Source organism: Drosophila ficusphila, unplaced genomic scaffold (assembly GCF_018152265.1).
Source record: "Drosophila ficusphila isolate 14025-0441.05 unplaced genomic scaffold, ASM1815226v1 contig_791, whole genome shotgun sequence".
Lineage (NCBI taxonomy): Eukaryota > Metazoa > Arthropoda > Insecta > Diptera > Drosophilidae > Drosophila > Drosophila ficusphila.
This window is the reverse complement of record NW_025064737.1, coordinates 1709386-1725110: the sequence shown is the minus strand read 5'-3', so window position 1 is coordinate 1725110 and position 15725 is coordinate 1709386. Positions and strand designations below refer to the sequence as shown.

Sequence of the window (15725 nt, the reverse complement as noted above, 5' to 3'; positions counted from 1 at the left end):
GATAAATTGGGTAAATAAGTACTTAATGAATTATAAAAAATTGCAAAACAAAAAGTAAAACAAGATCAATACATAGATGAAAAATGCAACTAACATTACGTATAAATGATAAATAAATATTTATGAATGAAAAGGAGTTGTGTGTGTTATTCTTTAAAATTGAATTAATTTGTATATTTTATTCATTTAAAATATTAGAAGTTAGATAACTTCTACTTAGTATAATAATTTAATTGTTATGATTAAATTGAATAGTTGTAGAATTTGTTGTATAGTGTCACTACTTGTTGCGGCGTGTTGACTCAGAAGCTGTGGGTGGTGGCGGCGGTCCGCGCTTGTTAAGCTCCTCCAAGAAGCCGAGTACAATAGTATTCCTCTCCTCTTCCATGTGATCCAGCACCAAATAGCTAAGAAATTAAAACATAGGTTTTAAAATAGGATGCACCTCTTTAGAAAAGTTAAGTTCTTACCGCTTGTCGTTCTTCAGTATGTCCTGGATCTCCTTGAGATGATTGGGATTTTCCTTAATGAGATCGGTGCTCTTGTGGGTAATAAATTTGCATTCTTGCAAGAGTTCCCGAAGAGAAGTCTTCGCTGACATTGTTTTATCTTTGATGTAGTCGCGGAACTCTCGCTCGCCCTTGTCCGAATTGTATTTTAGATATCGTGGGTCCTCCTTGATGAGCTTCTTAATTTCCTTCCAAGTGCTCGTGAGCTGCAGAGTTCCAATCTCGTCCAGCATTTCTCTGAAACGTTCTCGCTTTTTCTTCATCAGATTGTCAATGTGTTCGTTGAATTTTCTATGAAAGTAAATTTTATCGTATTATAAGTTATTAAATAAATTTTTGTCTTCTTACCGCTCGCGATCTTCTCGATCGAGAGTCTCGATCAGTTCCCAGCGATGATCCTTTCGTAACTGTCGCTTGACCTCTTTCCATGTGAAATCCGGCGTTCGCACCAGATCCGTCAGCAGAGCCGTAAAGTGTCCGATGCACTCTTCACGCATGTGGTGCTCGCGCTCCTTGTCCCGATCCCTCAGATGCCCAGCCAGGGTGCGCTGCACCTCCTTCTCGCGCTCCCGGATGCTCTGCTCGGCCCTTAGCTTTTTTTCGCGCTCCTTCTGCTTTTGCTCAGCCTCGCTTTCCCTTTGGCGAGCAACTTCGCTGTCATCGCTCCCCGCTCGCTCCTCCCTTTCGGACTCCTCGGGATGCTCTCCCTCCTCCTAAACAAGCAGGGATATTTATTTTTTGTAAGTAAAACGAATGGAAGCTACATAGATTCGTTAATAGATTCAGATATTAGCAATGAGAGAGTATTTTCCATATATTTATATTTTAAAATACATATATTTACTCTATAATTTCATGTGCATAACTTCTATACAACTATTCTTTTATGGCTGCGGGGTATAAAATTAGTAAGGGCAATAACTAAAGTCAATCCCATATACATTAACCATATACGTATACTACCGTATACTATCTTTGAAAGGTCATGCAAAGGTATCAAAATCCGTAGTGGTTAGATAAACCAAATAGGACATCTTAAGGATTCCTATTTTGCATTTTCGAGTAGTAAAATTCATAAATGAAGTAACATATCAAAAGTCATTACTTGCTGATAGTTTTGAGTTTTATTATAGCAACTTACTGGAGTATCTCGTTTCTTGTTCCGTTCCGATTTGGTCTTTTCCTCCTTGTTCTTTTCCTTTTCCTTGGACGACTTGCGCTCGCGGTCCTTGTCCCTCGAACGACTGCGACCTCGATCCTTCCGACCCTTGTCCTTGTCCTTATCCTTTTCCCTTTCCTTGTCCTTGTCCCTATCCCGTCGATCCGATTTTCGTTCGCGATGGCGCTCTCGTTCCCTTTGCTCTCGCAGCTCACGCTCCTTCCGCTTCTCCTCCTTCATTATGTGTAGGTAATCCTCGAAGTACTCCTCCCGGTACAGCGAGTCCACCATCCTGTAGCGGGGATCGGACTCAAACTTCTTCTTGATGTCGTACCACCGGGTGTGGCGCTCGATGTCGTGTCGCTCCCGCAGCATATCCAGGAAGTCCTTGCGGATCTAGAGTTTGTGGGTGTATGTGAAAGGTATATTGACATGACAGCCATGCGGAAGAGAAGAAAAATGCGAGAGAAAAAGTGAATTAGAGATATGGCATTGATGCACCCTTCACTTAAAACTCTATGGCTTAACGATCTAATCTAAGGCTTAGAGTTACGGATTCTTAAGCTATTGAACATAGTTACACGGTTTTGTGCCTGCAAGAGAAGTGTTTGATTAGCGGTCAGAGACTTAACTGAAAGAGAACGTCGGATTAGTTTGGGTCCTGCAAGCTGTGAGATGGGTGAACAGCTATAGAATCAAATCGGACCACAAAATTAAATTGGATAATGGCAAATAAGTAAAATAAAATGGCTACCAGTAAAATTCAATTTCGCGGGATTTGTGTACGAAAAGCGATGCAACTAAAAATAATTAATTCGACGAGAACAGTGCATATCGTTGAATTTAGTTTTTTTTTAAAGTTATCATTCATTCGTTATTAAGTTGATGTTTTGGCTTGTGCACTTTCCATATTTATAAGCCTCTTGAATTATACTGTACTGATGAAACATAGGTGCGTTTTGTATGCAAGTATACAGTGCTGCTCGGTAAAATGGAATTATAGAACAAAAGTAAAACAGTACAGATGCTAGGAACAAGCTCTAGTTATGGAATGTGGGTGTTGGGAACAGCAAACGGACCACCTATCAGCTCAACCTCATCTCTCTTGTTAAGCAGGCAGTGGGGTTCAGGGACTTCAGCAAGCCGAAGGGCACAATAGTCGATAGATCTACAATAAGTATGGTTTACAGTAAGGATATGGAGCAGAGAGCCTTCCAGCGGTTTATTGCCGCTGCCTGAACCTGCGAGAGCAAAGATCTAAGAGGTTTCTGTGTGTGATAACCCATCTGTTGTCTCGTTGGTCTACGCAGGTTGGGTCGGACAGAGTTCGGTTCCTTGGGCTTGCCTGTCAGGTGACAAACTGCTGAGTGTTTTCATAATTCGTAAACAAAACAAAAATAGTGGGTTAATTAAATTAAGTATTATTCATACTGTTTGCTCAGCGCCGCAGACACCTGCACACGAAATGCTGCCGCTGTGGATCTCTGGAACAATCTCTCCCTGTCTCCTGCTCGGTGGCATCCATCCGAGAGCCCAACGCGCACTCCAAACATCTTCACTCATGATCTCCCAATGCCAATCACATCATCGCATCATCCTCTTCATCACATCGCATTAACATCCTAAAGGGGCGACGTGGGGCGTAGGACGGGAGATGGAAATCACACCAACGATTATCAGGTAATTTTCAGTTTGGCAAACCTTTTGATATTTTTGTTTATATTTTGTTTAAAGGATTGGTTTTTCCAAATTTGTTTCTTATTGCAGAAAAACAAATTTTAATGTTTTTGCTTTGTATGTTTTCAAGTAACTCACCACACAGATTGCAAACATGTGCGTGGTCAAGTTGATCAGTGGACGGCGATGACAGACGGCGGGCGGAATTGGCTGTTGAGGTGGTTGTACTGGTGGTTCTTGACGCTGTTGCTGTTGTGTATTTTGGTGTTTTGGGTGGTGCATTTGTGCTGTAACCTGCTAGCTAGTGGCTAAGGTATCGGGTGGCAAACCACCGGGAACCCAACACGTTCAGGGGTAATGCAATCGATCAGGGTTCGGATTCGGTTTCATTTTCAGTTTGGTTTGATTCGGTTTCGATTCACACGTTGTTTATGGTTTAAAAGTTAACAGAAAATCAATCACATTATGTAAATACGTTTGGCATACGGGTAAGTTAAATATATATAGAGATGCGCATTTATGTTTAAACATCGAGATACGTAAGGTGATGGGGTTTTCGCTCGAGCATACCCTATTCCTACCTGCTCTTTCTTCAGCTGCTTGTCCTCCTTCTCGCGGCGCCGCACCTCCACGATGTACTCGTTGAAGAGGCTTTCCCGCTCGCGAACCTTCTCAATGGCCCGGTACCGCTCTTCCTTCGCGTTCTTCTGGCTGAACTCTGAGAATGAGGATCTGAAAAAGGATGTCAAATTAGCAAAATGACACACACTATATATATATAAGTATAAATAATACATTCCAAATAAGTTAAAGAAAAGCTTTATATGGTTCAACTGCTTTAATATACGCTTGTGCTTAAGAAGACATGACAGCGATTTAATTTTTTATACTCACTTGCCGTGCAGCCTGGCCTCTTCCATTAGGCTGCGGAAGTCCTCCCGCTTCTGGCGCATCTTGTTTCGCTTTTCCTTACGCTCCTCCTCGGCCCGATCCTTGACATACTTTTCAAATACCTGTTTGCGTTCCTTCGAAGTCAGAAGTAAATACCGCGGATCGAACACGATCTTGTGAAGCTCCTTCTCCCAGGTGCTGAAAGCCGATACGTCCTTCTCTCTAAGCATCTCCTTGAACTGGGTGACTCGCATCTCCAAGGGCACCAGAGCCCGTTCCTTAGCCGCCCGCTGCTCAGCCTCTAGAGCGGCATCCTCAGCCCGCTTTGATTTCGAAACTAAACGAATCAAAGAAAAGTAAAGAGCCATTTAAAAATTTAGAAGTTTTAAAAATGTTTTTTCGTTATTAAGCTAACTCTCTTGTGTAAGGGATTTAGAAGCCCAAAAATATTTGACTTACTCATTCGAACTCGTTTTGTGGGCACCTCTTCCACACTGGACTCGGACTCGGTGCGAATCTTGATCACCTCGTCGTCGTCGTCATCATCTGGTTCAATCCGTTGCACATGGTCTTGCTGCTGCACCTGGGCCTGAACTTGAGCCTGTTCCTGTGTGGCCTCCTCGCTGGATTTCTGTTCCGCTTCGGCTGACTTCTCCTGGGGGGTTTTAAGTTGCTCGGGGCGCTCGTTTACCGCCTTGTCGACGTCCTCGCGATTCATTAGATCCTCAGGGCGATCCCAAACCGAAGTCCTAGTCGAGGGATTGTAGAAGAAGACGCGGGCATCTCCTGTCCACACAACACACCAGGGAGTTCCAGCGATGGGTGTACTTGTCACCGGCCGACTCTTATCCGTCTGCTTCGCGGTGGCCGCGGCCTTCTTCTGCTCCTCCTCCTTCTTCCGCTTCTCCTCCGCAGCCTTCTTAGCCTCCTTCTCTAGAGCAGCAGCCTGTGCTGCCTTGGTGTTCTCCGTGTTAGCTTTCATCGCTGCAGCTGCGGCCGCAAAGGCAGCATGCGGATCAAATCCTGGTGGCGCTGAGCCCGGAGGCAAATGCATCATAGGATTGGGCAGCAGGTGGGGCGGTAGTCCCGTCGGAGCCGTTGCCACAGCGGGCGCCACGCCAGAGTGGGCAGCCATGCGGGCGGCCTCCATGTCCCTCAACGCCTGTGGCTTTTCCCAAACGCTCTCTCCTCGACCGGCATGGAAATAGTACGGTCTGCCATCGGGAGCCCGATGCTCTGACCACTCAGCCGCCCGTGCAATAACCGCCGGATCAATAACACCCGGCTTGATGATCAACGACTTGGCTGGCTTATCCTGGCCGTGCATGTGCTGCTGTTGTTGCTGCCAAGGCGGCAGTCCCACTCCCCAGGGCGCACCTGCTGGAGCCGCTCCACCGGGAAACCCGTACGCCGGCGGAGGCATGCAGAACGGCGGCTGCCCGAACCCTGGAGGCGGCTGCATGCCAGGTGGCTGAAACATTGGCGGCGGCTGCTGGCGCACATTAGGTGGTGGTTGAGAGAGCAGCGGAGCTGCCGCATTTGGAGGCGGCTGGCTCATCAGGTGCGGCGGCGGTTGCGAGGTGATATGCGGCGACACAGCTGGAACGTCGTTCGACGTGTCGGCGGGCTTGGCTTCCGTTTTGGCGGCCTGGGCGGGTCGCTTGGCCATCTCCTCCACTTCGGCTTGAGTCATTATTTTGACTGTGGGTCCCTCCGGTCGTGTCCATGTGGTTTCCCTGGTAACCGCATGATAATAATAGGAGCGGCCATCCTCCGCCTTGGTTTCCACCCATATTTCAGGGGGTCCAGTCACTCCGTTTGCTCCAGGAGGAGGTTGCTGTTGCGGCGGCTGCTGCTGCTGCGGTGGTGGTTGCTGCTGTTGCTGCAGCGCCTGCTGCTGGGCTGTGTGCTCCCCAATGGGTCGTCCGCTGAATGCATTGAAGGGTTTGCTCCTGAAATTGGGTCAAGGTAATATGGTTGTTTTATCACTCAAACACTGACTTTTCCCTGACTACGCACCACTGAGCCTCGCTTGGCTTTTCATTGGCTATAGCAACGCCATTATTGGGGGCCTCCTGGTTACTACTGCCATTTCCACTGCCGATTCCATTGAGGCCCACTCCTGGCGGAGATTCGTTGTCCTCCGCCTTGCCTATCGGCGAACTAGCATGATCGCTGTCCATGTTCTCCTCTAAACTAGCTTCCATTGCACTCAGATCTCACTAAACACACTCTTCCACTTTGCATTTAGAAATTTTCAGAAATTTTCTGCACTTTTCTGCCGCTAGAGATGTAAATACAACCCAGTGTACTCTAAGAGCGATATCGAATAGAACGGCAAGGGTGGCAGCACTAGAATGGTGCTGCCGGAACGGGAAAACAATTATCATCTAAATACCCCTATTCGTTTCAGGTTTATTCGCTATTTGCAAACATGAATTGTTTCAGTTTACTAGATTTCTACTACTAGATTGTTTTTGAAAATCGATGAATAAAAACATAATAATAATTTTATTATCTCTTCATCTACGACTTATAAAATTTTACAGGGTTCATAAGCCAGCTCCTTAAGATCCATTGTATCAAAAAAGGGACAGTTATAAAAATATTTTCAAGTGCAATTTTCGGTGGAAAATAAATATATACCATTTTTAAAAAACTTGATGGCTTCCATAAAATCAGAAGGAAGTCCATAGGGTAACGTTTTCCCAAAAAAAACAGTGACTCATCACCGGTCACCAATTCATTTTCTTGTTGAACGTGCCCACATTCCGGCCTGCCTTAACATTCTTTCACAACTTGGTAACACTTCGGCTTTGTAAACACGTGCGGCTTGTTGCAATGGGAAAAGTCCGAAAAATAAAAACAAGGACGCCCTCCGGCGTGGACACGTCGGCAGATCTTGAGGATGCGCTGGACTTAGAGGGGGCGGAGGGCTACGGCCCCATCGAGGCGATCTGCGTTCACCTGCAGCGTCCGGAAGTGGAGGACAAACTGAACGGTCTGCACTCATTCGCTGTGCTGGCGCTGCGAAAGGAGAAGGTGCGCGAGATATGCGGTAGCGAGCTGGTCCGGATTGCGGCCCCCTGCTGTGCGACAGGGAGAGCTCTATCCGGAATGCGGCGGCAGGTGCCTTTCGTAACTTATCGGTGTTCGGATCGGAAGTGTGCGACTTCCTTGTGGAAAACGACATTTTGACCGCTTTGCTGACGCTGATCCGAAACTATGATCTGACCAGGAATGGCTTCGAGAACGAACTGCATGCGGACACCTTCCTGCAGGCGACTCATCTGCTGCGAAACTTGTGCGAAAGCTCTCCAACAGCCACAGAAGCCTTTAACCAGGCAAACTTGCTTCCCAGCCTGCTATTAGGCTTTGACTATAGAAAATTCGGCCTAGAAGTTGCCATTTCGGTGGCCCAACTTGTGCTAGTGGTATCTGAGAACAACTCCAGCTCGTGGAATGTTCTGGCCAGCAGTAACGTATTACCGGAGCTTCTTGGGGTTCAAGCAGAGAGTCACGCTCAATTATACCTTAATGCACTGGCCGCTGGAATCTTGTGCAACGTGCCCGCCTGCTCGGCCGCCCACACCGGGGAGATCCTGACCAGCCTCGACAAACTGCTCTCCATCGATCCACAGGCCGAACTATTAAACTGCAAGAGCGAGATTCAGAATGCCAAGTCAAAAAACGAGGCTCCGGCTTTGGAAATCTCCATGGACACGGAGGAGGTGACAGAATCGCAGAGCGCCATTCAGTCCAAGCCGAATCAGTGTGACGCAGATGTAGCGCTTAAGAACTTGGAGCATCTGCTAGACGCCCAGCGACTGGTGGCGGAGATCATCACGAACCTGGGCTCCAGCGACGACCAAAGCAACTGGGACACAGATAGCGAAAATTCGGATAGTGAGAGCGTGGCCGACTACGACATGGATGACGATGCAGCGGACAGTGGAGCAGATGGATTGCCCGCCAATTTCTTGGAAACAATCAAACAAAACAAAGTGGTCGAGAAGCTGTGGCAGAAAGCTCAACCCTTGGATCCTGCATTGGAGAAACTTCTGGCGCACCAAGAGAATATTACGGAAAAAGTGCTGAAAATGCGGGTGTCCTACTTGATTTGTCTACAGAACCTATGCAACGAACTGTCTGCCGAAGATTTGGGGGGCTACAGCAACATCTACAGTATGTGGATGAACTTGGGCCAGCAGGCCTTCAAGGGAGTTGAAGACGCCTCCGTATTGGAAGCCATCACTTCGCTGATGCGCTCCTCGCTGAGTTTGCTGAAATCGCGAAAGGATCTCTTTGGTCAAATGACAGAGAATGACCTTAACATGATTATCGAGGGCGCTAGCAAGTGCACAGACCTAAATATCCGGGTCAACTGGAACCGCATGCTGGGCACTCTGGGCTCCCTGCTCTCAGAGCCACTGGTTAAAGTTACAGTAATGTTCCTGTTGTCTTCGTGCGCCCAAGAGGAAGATCTGTGGGCCCTGTCTGAAGGACTTGATGCGCTAATGGACATCTTCGCCGTGGAGGACTGGCCGCAGATTATTGCTGAGCTCGAGATGTGCGATCGCGTCCAAGCCCTTGAGGAGCTGTTCAAGTCTAAGCTGCGCCAGCAACGACGTGACCTTAAGGAGCGAAGAGCCACAATTATGACAGTAAAAACGAACTTTGCACGATTTGTCTCGTATCTGAATAAGAACTGTAAACAATAAATGTAACCGGACCACAATTTTATAACCGCGAAGTTTTATAATTGAGCCCAGGGGTCAAAGCAATGTATTAAAACTTAATATTTTTTGTAATAATGACGTTTCTATTGTTTCTTGTTAACATGATCTGCCAGGGTAGAATCTAATCAAAATTTTGTTGAAAGGCCAATTCATAAGTTTTTTTTTTACGTATCTTGAACTGATCTTGCAAATTGCAATAACAATCCAAACTGCTTTCAAATATAAATGCTATGCTTTATGAAGACTACACAAGATGAACAATGCTGATGTCATAAACTCTGTTTTGTTTGCAGCACAAATGTTGCGAGCGAGTTCAAAAAAAGGTTTATACTATTTATATGATGGTTCCATTTAAACAGACGATTACAGTCAGAATGCTTTTCGTAGTTTACCAACCCATTTCAGACAAATTAAACATAACCAATCAGAGTTTTAGAAACAAAATTATCAATCACTGCAAACGTATATTGTTTTGTAACATTTTTACAACTTGCTCTTAATCTCAGGCGGGTTTGTTGAAGAGTTCTCTAGAACACTCCTCATTTCAGCGAACGACTGTTCCAGGGTCTTGGCGAACTTTAAGTGATCGGTGATCGGATTATAACGCCAGGAAGATATGGCAAGAATAATATCATGTTCCCGTGGGTTGTAGCAGCAAGCATATCCATCATCTGTGGCCGGGCCATATCCCATGAAGGCGTCGTACTTGGTGGCCACCTGCGATGTGGACATGCGGAAGTGGCTCGACTTCACAAAGCCTGGCGATGCAAAGAACTCTGGAACAGGCTGGCTGTTCTCCAGAGCCATCAGTTTTAGTCCGAGCAGATGACGATCGACTCCTTTGCCCTGAAGAGCTAACTTGGTGTACGTCTGATGGGAGGTTACTGCCTGACGAAGCTTGTCAGCACGCTCCTGATCAGTGGCTTTCGAGTCCTGCATGGCGCGAGAGAAGGCCAGGGATTCATTCGAGCACGACCGAATAGTTTCAGTTCGCCCGCCATCGAAAATTCGCAAGTGTGCCGACTCATACTGCGCAGGTGGCTCAGAGTGCATTCTGCAAGTATTAAGGAACATGGTTAGTTTTGAAAACATCAAACAGTCTAAGGAGCTAGTTACTTGTAGAAGGCTAGCTGCAAGGCAATCTGAATAAAACTATCCGGACCCAGTCGCTGTTTTTTAATAAAGTCCTTTCCAAATCCTTTGAATTTGAGAACCTTGACTTGCAGCTCCTCGGCCAGTTTATCCACGTTGCTTTGTGCGGTGGCCAACGATTGCTCTAAGCCTTTGTTGGGCGAAGAAAGCTGCAGTTTCTGTGCAGAAGCAACGTTATCCGATCCAGATTGTCCGTAGTTGGGATCCTCTTTCCTGAAAGCAAGTTCATAAGCTTAAAGAGATAAAAGTATCTGAATCATTCCACTTACATCTTCTGCACCACATAGTCCATCATCATGGCGATGGGCTGTCCCTCAGCAGGCGAGTGCTCGTAGGTAAATCCGACGTTTCCATTCGGGTTCACCACCAATTGAATAGTCTTATCCATCCAGCGGTTGCCACTGTTGACTTTGCTGCCACTGCCGTGGATCAACGAGCGAATGAGTTCGTCAGCATCTTCACCTTCCGGGAAAGCGGTGCACTCGTCGAGGGAAACAGTAAAGAGAGCACTCTGAATGGTTTTAAGGGCCTCTTTGTTACCAGGAACACCAGACAGGATTTCATAGGCTTCGGCCCAGTTGTCCCTCGAGTCGGTGGTCAAAATACCAAAAGGAACTCCGACTTTTGTTTCCTTCGACGTGATATCCTCGAGTTGAGCTGCTAGACGTGGAGCAGCAATAAGTTTTCCCTCCTTGTCGTATATTTTCAGCTGGTAAAAGTGGTTCTTGTAGATCACCACCACAAAATCGGATCTTGGGTTATAGACTATCTCGTCGGTTCCCCTTTTTGGAATCCGACATGTGCCGAATACCTTGCCAAACTGGCTGTTGTCCAACTCGTTCTTTCCCATTTTCACAATCGGAATCTTCTGGGCCTGCACCATGTCATTGAACTCACCCAACCCAAAGATTACTTTGGAGGTGTAGTCCAAAAAATCGCGTGAGTTTTTAAAGTTTTGCCTGGGGAAGGTCATTCCTGGACTGACGAACACAGTGACAGGGGACCGGTACTGCAGGTAGGCAACCTTTAGCCAGCGGTGGGCCAGCCAGTTCTTCTCCTTGCTGCCGGTCTCCTCCAGAAGCTTCTGTAACTCCCGGCCTTGCTTCTTCGAGAACTCGGCAGTAATCACCTTCTGCTGCTCCAACTCCTCCGGAGTCAGCAAGGGTTCAACGGTTGTCATGAAGCGGTTGAGGGTTTCCTCCAGCGGCAAAACATGGTAGGACAACAGGTTCGGCTGACTGGAGGTCGAATTATCCCTTGTTGTTGTGCTGCAGCTAGCGGGTAGCACCTTTTTGGCCACCGCATTTTGTGACGGCTGCGCTAGGGAGCTCTTCGCCTGAAAATCACTTCAGATTTAGGATATGAACGCAAGATTTACAGCGGGTGCTTACCATGTTCCATAACAACTTTCCATTTCTACTGAACTTCATCTCGGCGTCGCGTTTTTCGAGGGGTCTCTCAAGCGAATCGCTGCAAATCGGAGAAAGTAGAGGCATAGGTTAATGTTTGGCCCCTCCGCAGTGGTTCCTCGCTTGGTACTAAATTCACCTTTGATATTTGTACATAATCTAAGAAACGCTATAAAAAGCGATAGAAACGGCTCAAGATTAGCAAAGCCTGTGGCGGCAAGTGCTAGCTAAACAGCAGTCGACGATCAACTGCAATCGAAAGAGTGATTCCACGTAGGCAGAATGCCTGTAGCCCAATTTGCTATCAGCGACCGGTTTGCTTTTACTCTCACACAATGCGACTGTTCGAGATACATTTTCGTTGTGCTGCCAACATTAAACTGATATTCAAATGTAAACAACTTTAATATGTTGATCCGGAGTGTCACGCAAGACTCCGTTTGTGGAATTATAACAAAGAAGTAGTAGAACCACAGAATCAAAAATGTAGTGCATATATAGTACATACATATATTGTGTTCTTTGATAATTGATAACAATTGTTTCAAAGGTCACTCTTTTGTATTGATGAGAAAACACTCGACCGAAATGGACCTGCACCAACACAGATCACGATTGTAAAATAGGTCGGACTCTGACGTATTATTTTCACGTTTTGTTTAGGTTTTTAAAAGCTAAAATGAGAAGAGTTAAGGAACGCATTCTGACTTAATTGGAGAAGAAGCATAATGCCTTAAATTGGCAGATATGTGGCCCTTTGATCAGGGATCATATGGTACATAATCAGGAGAACTGCCCTTTGAAAAGTAAAACTTGTAACTCCTGGAATTTATGATATTTTTGAAATGAGCATCCAGGAAACGCGAGAGGCTGTCCTATCCGCTAAGTTATTTGCGCAGGAAAACCAAGATGTCCAGTGGAAAAGAAGAATGCCCTACAAAGAGGGCAACTCACTCAAAACTTTATTAAAAACAAAATGCTTTCACACAATGGCACCAACACTGTTTTCATATTTAAGTTTACAAATTTTAATGCGACAAGCACGATTGCTGACCCAGTAATATTTAATTAAACGTACAATTAAACAAAATATGTTATCACATTTTCGAAGAAGCAATGGAAATGACAAATAAAAGCTTTTATCAGCTGTTTTTCTCTCGAAAATGCAAAAGCTTTTTCAGTTGCAACTCAAACGTTTAAGTGTTGGTTGCAAAAGTTAAAACTTCGCGATTCTTTAAAAACTATGAGTCCTGAGAGCCTTTTTGAGATACGGTTTTCCACATTTCCCAATATAATAAAAATTGTATTAACCAAGTACAAGTTTAATTACTTGCTTTTTAAAGCATTTATCTTTTACATAAAAAATTTATCCTCGATTTCAAAATACAATTATGTACTAGTAAAATATTTTACATATACTCAAATTCATATTTAAGAAAATATAATTCAACACTTTAAAATAATAACCTGAGGGAGACACAACAGAAACAGCCAATTTGAAGAGAAACAAAATGAAAATTTTAAAGCATATTGACCCAAATCAGAAATTAAAATAATTCTAAATGCTATCAATACAAAATTACCAAAAGGTTTTTCCTTTAATTTCACAATTAATCTCGAAGTTTTTTGTCCAGTGTTGGATTTGCTCTGCTTTGAGCTCTGAAAATTATTATTTCATGGACATAGGGCTTTAATATATACTTAGCAAAACAAAGTTTAATGCGTAATGATCTCCACAAGGAACAAGTGGGCTATTGGCTGTCTCCTATTAGCCAGTTTTTCCATTCACATAACGTCATCTCAGGAGGGCCAAGCAGCTCAAACTCCATCTCCAACTCCAAATGCAACAGAACCAAATAACCCAACTCTGGCAGTTACTGAAAATAAAGTGGAAAACAAAGAGAATGGCACAACAAAAGGTCAGGACTACTGCGATCCCTCGTTGTGCAAGGAAGGATTAATACATGTGGCATGCAACCAGTCACTCGTAAGCAAATTGTTCTTATGTGTGTTCATTTGTCCTTACAATTTAATTAGTTCAGCCTAAAAATAATCTTACTTTTACGTTAGGACTTTGATAAAGACTGTTTAGCCGTAAAATTATAAATAGAATTAGCAACGCCAGTTACACTGATATATAAAATTAAATAATAATTTTTACATTTTATAAAATACGAATATTTATTATTAACTTGATTCCTAGGTTTAATTTTTCTGAAATTATTCGGACCTATTGTAGCTAAATTATACATACATATATGTATATTATAGCTAAATTAAGAATAATATAAACATAAATAGAAATATTGAAATGGTCACTAAGCCGAAATAGCTATCATTCTCCGTTAACAAATTTTATGAATAATTAATGTAGTTTGGCAGATTATAATATTTACTTCAAGCGTTTACCATCTTCTTTTTCTTGTTTTTTAAGGAACTTCACCACACATGCTCTTTGGACGCTGAAGTTCTAGACATTAACGAAAAGCTGCAAAAGTTCTTGGTGGATCGCTTTAACGAGTTGCGGGACAGCGTGGCCAAGGGCGGATACAATGGATTGAGTCCGGCTGCCCGGATGGGCACTTTGAAGTGGGATCCGGAACTTTCCCACTTGGCAGAGTTTAATGTGCAGAATTGCTTCCTGAAAAACGATGAATGTCGCAACACAAAAACGTCATCCAACGCTGGCCAGATTGTCGGCTATCGAGCCGTCAAGGGAAACATCCCAGAGCTGGAGGACCGTCTTAAGGATATAACTGGGTTGTGGATGCGAGAGAGCACAGGCATTTCCATGTTGGACATAATGAAGTACAAGCATCCTCAAGCAGGGTGAGCATCTAAATGAATGATGAGAATAATTAGTGGTTTGCCAAGGATACTTATTTAAATTGACATGATTATGATATCAAGTACCTTTGTCCAAAGTGATTCAGAAGTCCCAGTAAAAGTAAATTTAACCAGGATTATTAAATGATGTCCATCATTTATTTATGCCCATTTCCAAAGAAAGATTTCTAGTTAAAGTTTAAACTTCTTTGGAAGATTTTACCTCGACAAGCCTACATAGTTTTTGGTTAAAGTTTAATGAATGTAATAAATGTTACTTAAATTTGTGACAGAAAAAAGTTTTGATACTTCTAATTTGATTCTATTAATAAACATTGTTCGTTTTCTTCAGGTCCCCAAAGTACAACTTCGTGCAGATCGTATTGGAGGACGCTGAACTCGTGGGCTGTGCTATTCTTCAGCAGACCCAGAACCACTGGCTGCAGACACACTTTACATGCAACTTTGGAAACGCCCCAGTCGTGGGTGCCACCGTGTACGAGAACAGCCCACAGGCCGGAAAGTCCTGCAAGACCGGAATGAACCCCAAACACGTGCATCTGTGCTCCGCAAGCGAGACTTACGAAAAAATAGCACCAAAAGTTGAGAATTCCTCAAATGCCACGGTTAATGCAAGGACTGTGAAGAAGGTTGGAATACAACGCAGAGATGGAGGAGCAGTAACACCAGCAGCCGATGGAGCAGTAACTCCAGCAGCCGAGGGAGCAGTAACTCCAGCAGCCGAGGGAGCAGTAACTCCAGCAGCCGAGGGAGCAACTCCAGTGCCAGGTGGCAACACCACCGCTCTTTCACCAGGAAATGAGGCACCTGGAGCAACACCAGGTGGTAATGACACAGCTATAGTGGATGGATTATTGGAACCCATCCCAACTCCACCCCCAAAGGATGCACTGCTGAAAAAGTTTGCCCGCTTCCTGATGTTGATGGAAGAAGCTAAGTTACACAATGGTCGTCGCAAGATCGTAATCATAACCAGCAACCATGAGGTGGACGATAACCGCATGGAAGCAATCCCGGATCCTGATCTTGATTCTGCCATGCAAAGGAGTCTGAGAAGTAGACGTCATAAATTGCAACGTAGTAGATTAAGAGGTCGGACCATGAGGCAGGGTTTCTTGGGGCACGCGAGAAGTCGCCCTGGACGCAGTCATCACCGGGTTTTCTATCCCGCTCCCGAGTGGATCGTCGTAAGTTAAAAGCTGGCTTATAAATCCTCTTAACAATTCGAAAATATACAATTTTAAACGAAAACTAGTTTTTTTTATCAATTGCCTTTGGTACTACCTTATTTATTTTTAACTATAGTGGTCCGTTGTCCCAAAGCGATTTGTTTTCTGTTTCC

At 44.6% G+C, this 15725-nt stretch overlaps 4 protein-coding genes across 7 annotated transcripts; 2 read left to right on the top strand and 2 right to left on the bottom strand.

Annotated features, from left to right (window-relative positions):
• Positions 1-142: 142 nt before the first annotated feature.
• On the bottom strand, positions 143-6576 carry LOC108091780 (transcription elongation regulator 1). 2 transcript variants are annotated; one of them, XM_017191133.2, is made up of 8 exons: positions 6256-6572; positions 4696-6188; positions 4240-4573; positions 3927-4077; positions 1651-2064; positions 858-1222; positions 471-800; positions 143-407 (listed from the first exon to the last, which is right to left on the bottom strand). In XM_017191133.2, the coding sequence occupies exons 1-8, from the start codon at positions 6441-6443 to the stop codon at positions 281-283; spliced, it is 3402 nt and encodes a 1133-aa protein (XP_017046622.1). In that variant the 5' UTR covers positions 6444-6572; the 3' UTR covers positions 143-280. The 2 variants fall into 2 exon arrangements, with proteins under 2 accessions (XP_017046622.1, XP_017046623.1); XM_017191134.2 differs by lacking the exons at positions 143-407; positions 471-800; positions 858-1222; positions 1651-2064 and adding an exon at positions 3232-3653 and having other exon boundaries at positions 6256-6576.
• Positions 6577-7023: 447 nt separating this feature from the next.
• On the top strand, positions 7024-8982 carry LOC108091789. Its single transcript, XM_017191148.2, is given in 2 exon segments — positions 7024-7315; positions 7318-8982. Coding segments are annotated over 2 exon segments (1878 nt in total). The 5' UTR covers positions 7024-7077; the 3' UTR covers positions 8958-8982.
• Positions 8983-9399: 417 nt separating this feature from the next.
• On the bottom strand, positions 9400-12686 carry LOC108091787 (carnitine O-acetyltransferase). 3 transcript variants are annotated; one of them, XM_017191146.1, is made up of 5 exons: positions 12615-12686; positions 11519-11597; positions 10397-11463; positions 10092-10340; positions 9400-10029 (listed from the first exon to the last, which is right to left on the bottom strand). In XM_017191146.1, the coding sequence occupies exons 2-5, from the start codon at positions 11555-11557 to the stop codon at positions 9459-9461; spliced, it is 1926 nt and encodes a 641-aa protein (XP_017046635.1). In that variant the 5' UTR covers positions 11558-11597; positions 12615-12686; the 3' UTR covers positions 9400-9458. The 3 variants fall into 3 exon arrangements, with proteins under 3 accessions (XP_017046635.1, XP_017046636.1, XP_017046634.1); XM_017191147.2 differs by lacking the exon at positions 12615-12686 and adding an exon at positions 12491-12604; XM_017191145.2 differs by lacking the exon at positions 12615-12686 and adding an exon at positions 11676-11892.
• A 555-nt stretch (positions 12687-13241) lies between these two features.
• On the top strand, positions 13242-15634 carry LOC108091791. Its single transcript, XM_017191150.2, has 3 exons — positions 13242-13523; positions 13971-14365; positions 14715-15634. Exons 1-3 carry the CDS (start codon positions 13263-13265, stop codon positions 15577-15579), a joined length of 1521 nt encoding a protein of 506 aa, XP_017046639.1. The 5' UTR covers positions 13242-13262; the 3' UTR covers positions 15580-15634.
• Positions 15635-15725: the final 91 nt, after the last annotated feature.

Excerpts from the sequence above, each read along its gene's own strand:
- LOC108091780 (XM_017191133.2), bottom strand. The coding sequence starts at position 6,443 with ATGGAAGCTAGTTTAGAGGAGAACATGGACAGCGATCATGCTAGTTCG. Across the intron at positions 4,574-4,695 it reads CACAAAACGAGTTCGAATGA|TTTCGAAATCAAAGCGGGCT; the intron begins GTAAGTCAAATA and ends TGATTCGTTTAG. Across the intron at positions 801-857 it reads GATCGAGAAGATCGCGAGCG|AAAATTCAACGAACACATTG; the intron begins GTAAGAAGACAA and ends TTACTTTCATAG.
- LOC108091787 (XM_017191145.2), bottom strand. Across the intron at positions 11,464-11,518 it reads GAAAGTTGTTATGGAACATG|GCGAAGAGCTCCCTAGCGCA; the intron begins GTAAGCACCCGC and ends AGTGATTTTCAG. Across the intron at positions 10,030-10,091 it reads TTGCAGCTAGCCTTCTACAA|AATGCACTCTGAGCCACCTG; the intron begins GTAACTAGCTCC and ends TAATACTTGCAG.
- LOC108091791 (XM_017191150.2), top strand. The coding sequence starts at position 13,263 with ATGATCTCCACAAGGAACAAGTGGGCTATTGGCTGTCTCCTATTAGCC. Across the intron at positions 13,524-13,970 it reads TGGCATGCAACCAGTCACTC|GAACTTCACCACACATGCTC; the intron begins GTAAGCAAATTG and ends TTGTTTTTTAAG. Across the intron at positions 14,366-14,714 it reads TACAAGCATCCTCAAGCAGG|GTCCCCAAAGTACAACTTCG; the intron begins GTGAGCATCTAA and ends CGTTTTCTTCAG.